Here is an 11,743-nt window from a genome sequence, read left to right on the forward strand (position 1 = left end):
TAAGGAAGCGAGATTTATGTATCTGTTTTGCACTTGTTATACCCAATAAGTACAGGAAGTTTCCAAGATTTTATGCAAAACAGGAACAACATTAACAATAAATTTATCCGGTGTATGAAAAGCAATGCAAAAGACCAACTGGAAAGAAAATAGAAGAAATATTTTTTTCTATTTCTTCCTTTATGGAATAGGTTTTTTTCCTCTTTTTTTCCTTTTCTTTTTTTCTTTTGTCTTTTTTTGTTTTTTTCTGCTTTCTCTCCCTTCTCATCACAATGTTTTCCCCCACTTTCACTGTAAATATTACTTATAACACAATAAAAACTATTTTTTAAAAAAAATACCAAAAAGTTGACGGGACTACAATTATGAATAAAATTAAATATCTGGGAGTAACCATTACTTCGAAAAATGCAGTTGCTGAAAAATAATTATGAATTGAAATGGAAGGAGATCAAGAAAAATTTGGAAAACTGGAAATGTTTAAATCTCTCCTTAATGGGCAGAATAGCAGCCATAAAGATGAATATATTGCCTAAAATTCTATTTATTTCAAACAATCACGATCCTCAGGAACGAACTGGAAAATAAAGACCTTGCCAAATTCATATGGCAAGGGAAAAAAAACAAGAATTAAGTTACAAAATTAAAAAGACGAAAATAAGAGGTGGATTAGGTTTACCAGATTTGAAACTGTATCATGAGACCTGTGTATTAATATGGATTAAAGAGTGGACAGCATTAAAGCAACAAAAAAAATTAATTCTGGAAGGATTTGATCTCGGGAGGTTGGCATTTGTACCTTTGGTACGATAGAAAGAAAAAAGAAAAAAAATGGAAATTATTTTATAAGGTTCGCTGGGCAATATACAAGGGTTATCCAGAAAGTAGATTACGTTTTGGAATTAAAAATTAACAAAGTATAGGAGAAAATATTTACCATATCCAGTTGAAAGTCACACCCAAATACCACTTCTCAACATAATCGCCATTCAAATCTAGGCACTTATCATAGCAATGAATGAGCTTGGCCACTCCTTCCCCACCAAACTCTGCCGCTTGCGTCCTCAAAAAGTATAGGAGAAAACATTTACCATATGCAGTAGAAAGCCACAACCAAATACCACTTCTCAACATAGTCGCCATTCAAATCTAGTCACTTCTCATAGCGATAAATGAGCTTGGCAACTCCTTCCCCACAAAACTCTGCTGCTTGCGTCCTCAAAAAGTACAGGAGAAAACATTTACCATATGCAGTTGAAAGCCACACCCAAATACCACTTCTCAACATAGTCGCCATTCAAATCTAGGCACTTATCCTAGCGATGAATGAGCTTGGCAACTCCTTCCCCACAAAACTCTGCCGCCTGCGTCCTCAAAAAGTACAGGAGAAAACATTTACCATATGCAGTTGAAAGCCACACCCAAATACCACTTCTCAACATAGTCGCCATTCAAATCTAGGCACTTATCCTAGCGATGAATGAGCTTGGCAACTCCTTGCCCACAAAACTCTGCCGCCTGCGTCCTCAAAAAGTACAGGAGAAAACATTTACCATATGCAGTTGAAAGCCACACCCAAATACCACTTCTCAACATAGTCGCCATTCAAATCTAGGCACTTCTCATAGCGATAAATGAGCTTGGCAACTCCTTCCCCACAAAACTCTGACGCTTGTGTCCTCAACCCAGCGTTTTGGTGACGATGCGCAGCTGCAGAAAGGGGAGACCGGCTGGTTGAGAAGTGGTATTTGGGTGTGGCTTTCAACTGCAGATGGAAAATGTTTTCTCCTATACTTTTTTAGTATGCAAGCGGCAGAGTTTGGTGGGGAAGGAGTTGCCAAGCTCATTCATCACTATGATAAGTGCCTAGATTTGAATGGCGACTATGTTGAGCAGTGGTATTTGGGTATGATAAATGTTTTCTCCTATACTTTGTTCATCTTTTAATTCCAAAACGTAATCTACTTTCTGGATAACCCTCGTAACTGAGTAGTTATTTCTGAGTTATGGCAGTCTAAAATGGGATTTTCCTGACAACATTTAATCCAAATCTGAGGATGAGAAAGCAAGAGCTGCAAAGATGCTTGTGTGGCAACAGAGTAATATAGCAACCACAACGAGACAGTGTTTATTGACATTGTAAGACAAGAAATGGCTGCAAAACGGGCAATTGTCCATCCATTCAAAGCTTGTCCTTCTATACAGCATAAGATTCTCCTTGTCCAATTGTGGACAACGGACAACTGTCCCGCCGATTGTCCATCCAATCAAAGCTTATCCTTCTATACAGCATAAAGTTCTCCTTGTCCAATTGCGGCAGTTTTTTGGGGTCTGATTGTTTTGCCGAACAGCGAGAACGAGAGGAATCCCATGTTGGCCTTCGTTGGTTCCTTCATCCTCTTCTCCCTACGAATATTTGGTGTCCGAGATGGTCTTCCACAACAACGTCTTGAGGTTGCTCAGCACCAGCGAGTGGTGGACCTCCATCTGGCTGGCCAGGCCGCTGAGCGTGGTGCAGGTCTTCAGCTGCTTCCCCAGCTCGTCCTTCAGCTCGGACGGCGCCCCGTGGAGCAGATACTCCTGCAGGAACCCGCAGGCCTTGGCCAGGTTGGGCTGCACCACGTCGCTCTTGCACTGCTTCATCAGCTTGTCACAGGGCGCCACGCAGTCCGTGCCGTAGGTGCAGTCGGCGTTCTGCTCGCAGCGCCGGCCTTTGAGGAAGCCCCGCACCGCCGACTCGGCGGCCACCTTCCGCAGGTCCGTCACCTTGAAATCGTGCCGCTCGTTGTAGCCCATGTCGGCGAAGGCTCCGTCGCAGATGTAGAAGGTGCCGTAAGTGCCGTGGAAGATCTCCTCCACAAACTCCAAGAGGCCGAGGGCGATTTTGGCTCGGCGCGGCCAGGCCGGGGAGAACCACCGGCGGAGGAGTCGGTGGACGGCAGAAGGCAACAGCGGACGCAAGAAAGAGGGCACCTCCGCCGTGTAGAGCGACGTGTGCGGGATTTTCTCGGTCACGTACAAGTCCCCGCAGTGGCCCAAGAGTCTGGAGGCGTGCTCCTTCTCGTGCAGAGAGAGGATCAGCAAGAAGTCATTCAGCTGGACAAGGGCCCAGATGGACTTGGCCTCCGCGAGAGACAGCTTCCCGTCTCGACTGACGTCGGCCATCGCGATGATTTTGTTCACTAGGTTTCCCAAGGAGGGTTGGTCCCCAAGAGTGGACTGTGGAAACAAACAAATATTAGTAATAATTAGACATGTCCAAAAAATCGTTTTGAATCGTATATCGGAATTATTTCGGATTGTTCTCGCTTTTTGATATGCATTCCGAGACACTGTCTCACAGCGCAACTGGCAATGTAATTTCGAACCATTGTTGGCCCATTCTCTAATTGTCTCTTAATGTTTCGTTAATTTTTTTTCCCCCAAATTTTTTTTAAAATATATTTTTTTAAATATTTTTTAATTTTTTTTTCGTTTCTGCAACCTACCTAGAATGGGAGCTTAGCACAGCCTGACATGGCTGCCGCTCCCCGGCCAATCAGAAGCTTCCACGATGGACGCAAAGGTGGGGGCTAGGGTTGATGAGGATAGCTCAAGAAATGAGGGCGGGGGAGCCCTGTAAAAGCCCCCCCCCCCCAGTTGTTGTTTTTTTTGCGATTGCGCATCCACCATTTTAGAAACATTTAGAATCATTACGAATTTTCAGAAATATCCGAAATCTTTGGGTGAAAAAAATGGAAATACTTTCTATATCGAAGCGCCAGCGCCCCCTACTTTAGAAACGAGAATTGAAACTTTTTTCATCGATCGGACATGCCTAGTAATATGAGGGTTACCCAGAAAGTAGATTACGTTTTGGAATTAAAAATGAACAAAGTATAGGAGAAAACATTTATCATACCCAAATACCACTTCTCAGCATAGTCGCCATTCAAATCTAGGCACTTATCATAGTGAGGAATGAGCTTGGCAACTCCTTCCCCACCAAACTCTGCCGCTGACAATGGTAAATGTTTTCGCCTATACTTTGTTCATTTTTAATTCCAAAATGTAATCTACTTTCTGGATAGGTAAAGGTTTTCCCCTGACGTTAAGTCCAGTCGTGACCGACTCTGTGGGTTGATGCTCATCTCCATTTCTAAGCCGAAGTTGTCCATAGACACCTCCAAGGTCACGTGGCCACTGGCATGACTGCATGGAGCCCGCTACCTTCCCGCCAGAGCAGTACCTATTGATCTACTCACACTCTGGGGGTTGATGCTCATCTCCATTTCTAAGCCGAAGAGCCGGCGTTGTCCATAGACACCTCCAAGGTCACGTGGCCACTGGCATGACTGCATGGAGCCCGCTACCTTCCCGCCAGAGCAGTACCTATTGATCTACTCACACTCTGGGGGTTGATGCTCATCTCCATTTCTAAGCCGAAGAGCCGGCGTTGTCCATAGACACCTCCAAGGTCACGTGGCCACTGGCATGACTGCATGGAGCCCGCTACCTTCCCGCCAGAGCAGTACCTATTGATCTACTCACACTCTGGGGGTTGGTGCTCATCTCCATTTCTAAGCCGAAGAGCCGGCGTTGTCCATAGACACCTCCAAGGTCACGTGGCCACTGGCATGACTGCATGGAGCCCGCTACCTTCCCGCCAGAGCAGTACCTATTGATCTACTCACACTCTGGGGGTTGATGCTCATCTCCATTTCTAAGCCGAAGAGCCGGCGTTGTCCATAGACACCTCCAAGGTCACGTGGCCACTGGCATGACTGCATGGAGCCCGCTACCTTCCCGCCAGAGCAGTACCTATTGATCTACTCACACTCTGGGGGTTGGTGCTCATCTCCATTTCTAAGCCGAAGAGCCGGCGTTGTCCATAGACACCTCCAAGGTCACGTGGCCACTGGCATGACTGCATGGAGCCCGCTACCTTCCCGCCAGAGCAGTACCTATTGATCTACTCACACTCTGGGGGTTGGTGCTCATCTCCATTTCTAAGCCGAAGAGCTGGTGTTGTCCATAGACACCTCTGAGGTCATGTGGCTGGCATGACTACATGGAGCACCGTTACCTTCCTGCTGGGGCGGTATCTATTGATCTACTCACATTTGCATGGTTTCAAACTGCTAGGTTGGCAGAAGCTCCCCGGATTCGAACCTGCAACTTTTCGGTCTGCATGGGAGTTGTGTGAGCCACCTGAACTCTTGGGCAGAGAAGGCTAAAGCTCTTGCAAAACTACAAATCCCAGAGCTCCACAAATACACCTGATGTACGGAATGGCTTTGAGAGTTGACTCTTTGCTCTCCCAGTTGCAAAACCCACTCACTTTTAAGAAGTTCAGAAGCATCTCCCGGAACTCGTCCATCGACGTCCCCCTTGTCGGCTTGTTGAAGAGAACTACGTCTCTCCTGGGCCCCGACTCTGGGAAAGCGTCGGCCTTGAGGGCTTCTTCGATGCCGCATTTGATGATCACTTCCGTCTCCTCCTTCCAGAGCCCACTGTATACCTGTGAAGGAGCCAAAAGATTAGCCTGGTTAGCCACCAATCTTTTGACATCCTGGGATTTGTAGTTCCACGGTGTAGTTCTTCCGTTACTGAGACGTCATGAACCCGAGACCGGAGCAAAACATTATCACCGACGTCTCTAAATCAGAGGTCCCAGTTTGCCAGGAAATATGGCAACCCCACTGAACTACAATGCCCATATTCCTGGCAAACTGATGGGAGTTGCAGTCCAACCACCTACCTGTTGGGTCGGAGAGGAAGAGAGGCATTGCTGGAAAACCAAAGTACGTTCCTCGCAGAGATCTTTGCACGTGGATCCGGAAATAATCCCTTTATGATACTGATCACACTGGGAAGGAAAGAAAAAGCAAATCTATATATATAAAAGAGTGATGGAATCCTGGCGACCGACAAAACAACAAAACTAAACACCCCACAACCTTGAAAATTGACAGCACAACCCCTCATCCACGCCTCTACGTTCATACAACAAAAAGAAAAGAAAAATAAAGTCCTAATTAGAGGGAGAGGAATAATTGTTTTTATCCAATTGCTGCCAGTTAGAAGGCTAAGCTCTGCCCACTTGGTCTCCTAGCAACCCACTCAGCCCAGGGGACAGGCAGAGTTAGGCCTCACTTAAGCCTCTTCCACACTGCCTATAAAATACAGGCACCACCAGACAACACCACAGCAATGCATGGCCGGGCACAGCTAGTGATATATATATGTATATAATAAAATAATTAAAATTAAATTAATAATAATAATAAAATCTATCTATATAATAAAAGTCAATGTTTGTATGTATGTATGTTTGTTTGTATGTGAGTATGTGGCAGCTTGATAGACCATGGATGATAGGACATGTGATACCTTCACTCACTTCCTGAGAGCACTGTGACTCCCACTAATGATAATAATAAAATGTATATAATAACAGTCAATGTTTGTATGTTTGTATGCGGGTATGTGGCAGCTTGATGGACCATGGATGATGGGACATGCAATACCTTCACTCACTTCCTGAGAGCACTATTGACGAATAAGGACCAAACTTGCTACACAGAGCCCCCATGACTCACTCTACAACCTGGCACTGTTTGGCGGGGGATAGACCATGGACGATGGGACTTGCAGTATCTTCACTCACTTCCCGAAACCACTACCACCCCCAACAATGACAAATAAGGACCAAACTTGGTACACAGATCCCCCATAACCTACTCTACATCCTGGCACTGTTTGAAAGGGGATGGGCCATGGATGATGGGACTTCCAATACCTCCACTCACTTCCTGAGAGCACTGGGACCCCCACTAAGGACGAATAAGGACCAAACTTGGTACACAGAGCCCCCATGACTCACTCTACATCCTGGCACTGTTTGGTGGGGGATAGACCATGGACGATGGGACTTGCAGTATCTTCACTCACTTCCCGAAACCACTGCCACCCCCAACAAGGACAAATAAGGACCAAACTTGCTACACAGATCCCCCGTGACCTACTCTACATCCTGGCACTGTTTGAAAGGGGATGGGCCATGGATGATGGGACTTCCAATACCTCCACTCACTTCCTGAGAGCACTGGGACTCCCACTAAGGACGAATAAGGACCAAACTTGGTACACATAACCCCTAGGACCCATTCTATGTCCTGGTGCCATTTGGGGATGATGGGCCACATATGATGGGATTTGCAGTACTTTCAATCGCTTCGCCTCCTGCAGACCACTGCAACACCCACCAGTGAGGGAACTGGACCAAACTTGGCACACAGAACCCCTGTGACTGCCTTTATGTCCTGGTGCAGATTGCGGCAGGATGGACCAAGGATGATGGGATTTACAGTACCTTCACTCACTTCTTGAGACCACAGCAACTGCCACGAATGACAGAATTGAACAAAACCTTGCACACATATCCCAAATGACACCCTTTACATGCTGTAGCACTTTGGGGACGGATGGACCAAGGATTATGGGATTTGTAGTACCTTTGTCCAAATCACCTCCTATAGACCACTGCGATGCCCACGAATGATGAAACAGTACCAAACTTGGAATATAGAACCCCCATGACCCACTTTACGCCCTGGTGCATTTTGGGGGAGAATGTACAGAGGATGATGGGATTTGCAGTACTTCCACTCACTTCCCGAGGCCACTGCAACTGCCACAAATGACAGAACAGGATGAAACTTGCCACACATATCCCAAATGACACACTTTACACACTGCAGCAGTTTGGCGGAGGATGGACCAAGGATGATGGGATTTGCAGGACGTTCATCCAATTCATCTCCCAGAGACCACTGTCATACCCATGAATGACGAAACTGTACCAAACTTGACACAAAGGTCCAATGTAGCCCAGTTTACGTCCTCCTGCGGTTTGAAGGAACAATGGACCAGGGATGATGGGATTGACAGTTTCTTCGCTCACTTCCTCAGACCACTGCAACACTCACCAATGCCGGATCAAGACCAAACTTGGCACATAAAGCCCCCATGACTTACTCTATTTATTTATTTATTTATTTATTTGCGACATTTATATATTTAGAAATATAAATAAATATACATTTATTTGCGACTCTACAACCTGGCGCTGTTTGGAGGGGGATGGACCATGGATGATGGGACTTGCATATGGGAGTTGTAGTTCACTCGCACCCACTGAACCCAACTAACATTACTCAAATGACCCCAAGCTAGTAATATAATATTGATAATGATGATTCTGGAGGCAGCTGCTGTCAGTCTTTCCTGTTGTAGGTTGACACACACACAATAAGATGCTGTATCATTTATAATAATAATAATAATAATAATAATAATCAGTCCTAGACACTTGGGAAGTGTTCAACTCGCGATTTTGTGATATGAAATCCAGCATATCTATCTTGTTTGCTGTGACATAATAAAATAATAATAATAATAATAATAATAATAATACACAGTCCTAGAGACTTGGGAAGTGTTCGACTTGGGATTTTGTGATACGAAATCCAGTATATCTATCTTGTTTGATGTGTCATAATATAATAATAATAATAATAATAATAATAATAATAATAATAATAATAATAATAATACATCACATAGTCCTAGACACTTAGGAAGTGTTTGACTTGTGATTTTGTGAAACGAAATCCAGCATGTCTATCTTGTTTGCTGTGTCATAATAAAATAATAATAATAATAATAATAATAATAATAATAATATACATCACACAGTCCTAGACACTTGGGAAGTGTTCGACTTGTGATTTTGTGATATGAAATCCAGCATGTCTATCTTGTTTGCTGTGTCATACAATAATAATAATAATAATAATACATTACTCAAATGACCCCAAGCTAGTAATATAATATTGATAATGATGATTCTGGAGGCAGCTGCTGTCAGTCTTTCCTGTTGTAGGTTGACACACACACAATAAGATGCCCTGCCACTCAAAGTTAATTCATCAATTGATTGATTGTCAATCAATAGACACCAATTTAAGCTTTCTTAATTGGAGACGATGAGACAATAAAACTCACAATAATCGCCTGGCAAACGTGTCCCCGGCAGAGCTCCGAATAGGACGAGTAATGCATGTAGACCACCCAGCTGCCCACGAAAATGCCCAGCCAGACAAAGAAGAGGTATTTCACCTTGATGCCAGGAAGACGGCTCTGCAAAAAATAATAATTAAGAGGTTCATCAAACTGGGAATGGTGGGGAGAAGGAAATAAACCAGCATAGTCCATTAGTGGTTAGGTATCTGAAGGAAAGGAAGAACAGCCAGGCACAGCTCCACCATTCCTTCTTGAGATGCCCTCTCCCCCAGCCAGGCCTTGAAGCTGCAAGGCTATTCAGTGCTAATCAAGGTGGTCAATGGCTCTTTCTCCCACCCTGGACATTATTCCCACTTGCCTAGTTTCCAACAGACCTCACAACCTCTGAGGATGCCTGCCATAGATGTGGGAGAAACGTCAGGAGGGAATGCTTCTGGAACATGGCCAGACAGCCTGGAAAACTCACAGCAACCCAGTGATTACGGCCATGGAAGCCTTCGACAGCACTTTACTATTATCGCATACTTTGCAGAGATGGGGATATATTATTACCATTATTATTATTATTGCATACATTGCAGAGATGTGGATATATTACTACAGTATTATTATTATTGCATACTCTGCAGAAATGTGGATTTATTATTATTGGATATGTTGCAGATGTGGATATACTATTATTATTGCATACATTGCAGAGATGTGGATATATTACTATTATTATTACTGCATAGTTGCAAAGATGTGGATATATTACTATATTATTATTGCATATTCTACAGAGGTGTGGATTTATTATTATGATTATTATTGCATACTTTGCAGAGATGGGGAGATATTATGATTACTATTGCATATTTGCAGAGATGTGGCTATATTACTATTATGATTATTATTATTATTGTTGCATTCTTTGAAGATGTGGATATATTATTATTATTATTATTATTATTATTATTATTATTATTGCATTATTTGTAGAGATGTGGCTATATTATTATTATTATTATTATTATTATTATTATTATTGCATACTTTGCAGAGATGTGGATATATTATTATTATTATCATTATTACGGCATACTTTGCAGAGATGTGGATATATTATTATTGCATACTTTGCAGAGATGTGATTATTATTATTATTATTATTATTGCATTCTTTGCAGAGATGTGGATATATTACTATTATTATTATTGCATTCTTTGAAGATGTGGATATATTATCATTATTATCGTATTATTTGAAGATGTGGATATATTACTATTATTATTGCATTCTTTGAAGATGTGGATATATTCTTATTATTGCATACTTTGCAGAGATGTGGCTATATTATTATTATTATTACGATTATTATTGCATACGTTGCAGAGATGTGGATATATTATTATTATTATTGCATTGCAGAGATGTGGATATATTATTATTATTATTATTATTGCATACGTTGCAGAGATGTGGATATATTATTATTATTATTGCATTGCAGAGATGTGGCTTTATTATTATTATTATTGCATACTTTGCAGAGGTGTGGATATATTATTATTATTATTGCATTGCAGAGATTTGGCTTTATTATTATTATTATTGCATACTTTGCAGAGATGTGGATATATTATTATTATTATTGTTATTGCATACGTTGCAGAGATGTGGATATATTATTATTATTATTGCATTGCAGAGATGTGGCTTTATTATTATTATTGCATACTTTGCAGAGATGTGGATTTATTATTATTATTATTATTATTATTATTATTGCATACGTTGCAGAGATGTGGATATATTATTATTATTATTGCATTGCAGAGATGTGGCTTTATTATTATTATTATTGCATACTTTGCAGAGATGTGGATATATTATTATTATTATCATCATTATTATTGCATACGTTGCAGAGATGTGGATATATTATTATTATTATTGCATTGCAGAGATGTGGCTTTATTATTATTATTATTATTGCATTCTTTGCAGAGATGTGGCTATATTACTATTATTATGATTATTATTTTAGAATAGCTGCTGCTACCTGGGACCAGTTTTTTTGTATTGCAGTGTTGCAAAGCTTTAGGCCATCCATTGCACTGGGGCCTCCAATGGCACCTTCAGCATCAATTGCCCCCCCAAAAATCCCACCCACCCTATTTTTGCCCCCTTACCTGCAAGGCCCTATTAAAGGGGCAGAATAGCACCAGGCGCTTCAGCCTCCGCATGCTGGGCTCTGCATGAGTTGGGGGCTCCAGGAAATCCAGTGCAAACACACCAAATAAAATAAAATAAAATAAAATAAAATAGGGCTGGGTCTGGTTTTGCAGCTTCAGCTCAGGTGCATCAGGAGCTCCAGCTTCTCAACCCCCCCAGCAAGCCAGATGGGAGGAAAAAGGACACCCACCCCCCTAAAATAAAATAAATACATGGTCTCTATAACGGTGCAATGGAGGAGGAGGAGGCGGCTGCTGCTGCTGCAACATAGTGCTTGGCTTCTCTTAAAGGGGAGGTCTGCCCGGGTCTCCCCTTTTTGCCCTCCGATAGAAAAAGAAAAAAAAAGACACATTCCCCCCCCCCCCCCTCAATAGCTTTACTATGCTTTCAATGCAAACCAAAGAATGGAGGGATTATACATCTTTATTTTAAATTGTGTAGGGTTTGGTCCTACCCAGT

At 42.4% G+C, this 11,743-nt stretch overlaps 1 protein-coding gene across 1 annotated transcript; it reads right to left on the reverse strand.

The window, feature by feature from the left end:
• Nucleotides 1-2,100: 2,100 nt before the first annotated feature.
• dipk1b (divergent protein kinase domain 1B) lies at nt 2,101-11,567 on the reverse strand. Its single transcript, XM_062960420.1, has 5 exons — nt 11,242-11,567; nt 9,049-9,183; nt 5,741-5,848; nt 5,321-5,500; nt 2,101-3,219 (listed from the first exon to the last, which is right to left on the reverse strand). The coding sequence occupies exons 1-5, from the start codon at nt 11,293-11,295 to the stop codon at nt 2,407-2,409; spliced, it is 1,290 nt and encodes a 429-aa protein (XP_062816490.1). The 5' UTR covers nt 11,296-11,567; the 3' UTR covers nt 2,101-2,406.
• Nucleotides 11,568-11,743: the final 176 nt, after the last annotated feature.

Source organism: Anolis carolinensis, unplaced genomic scaffold (assembly GCF_035594765.1).
Source record: "Anolis carolinensis isolate JA03-04 unplaced genomic scaffold, rAnoCar3.1.pri scaffold_7, whole genome shotgun sequence".
NCBI lineage: Eukaryota > Metazoa > Chordata > Lepidosauria > Squamata > Dactyloidae > Anolis > Anolis carolinensis.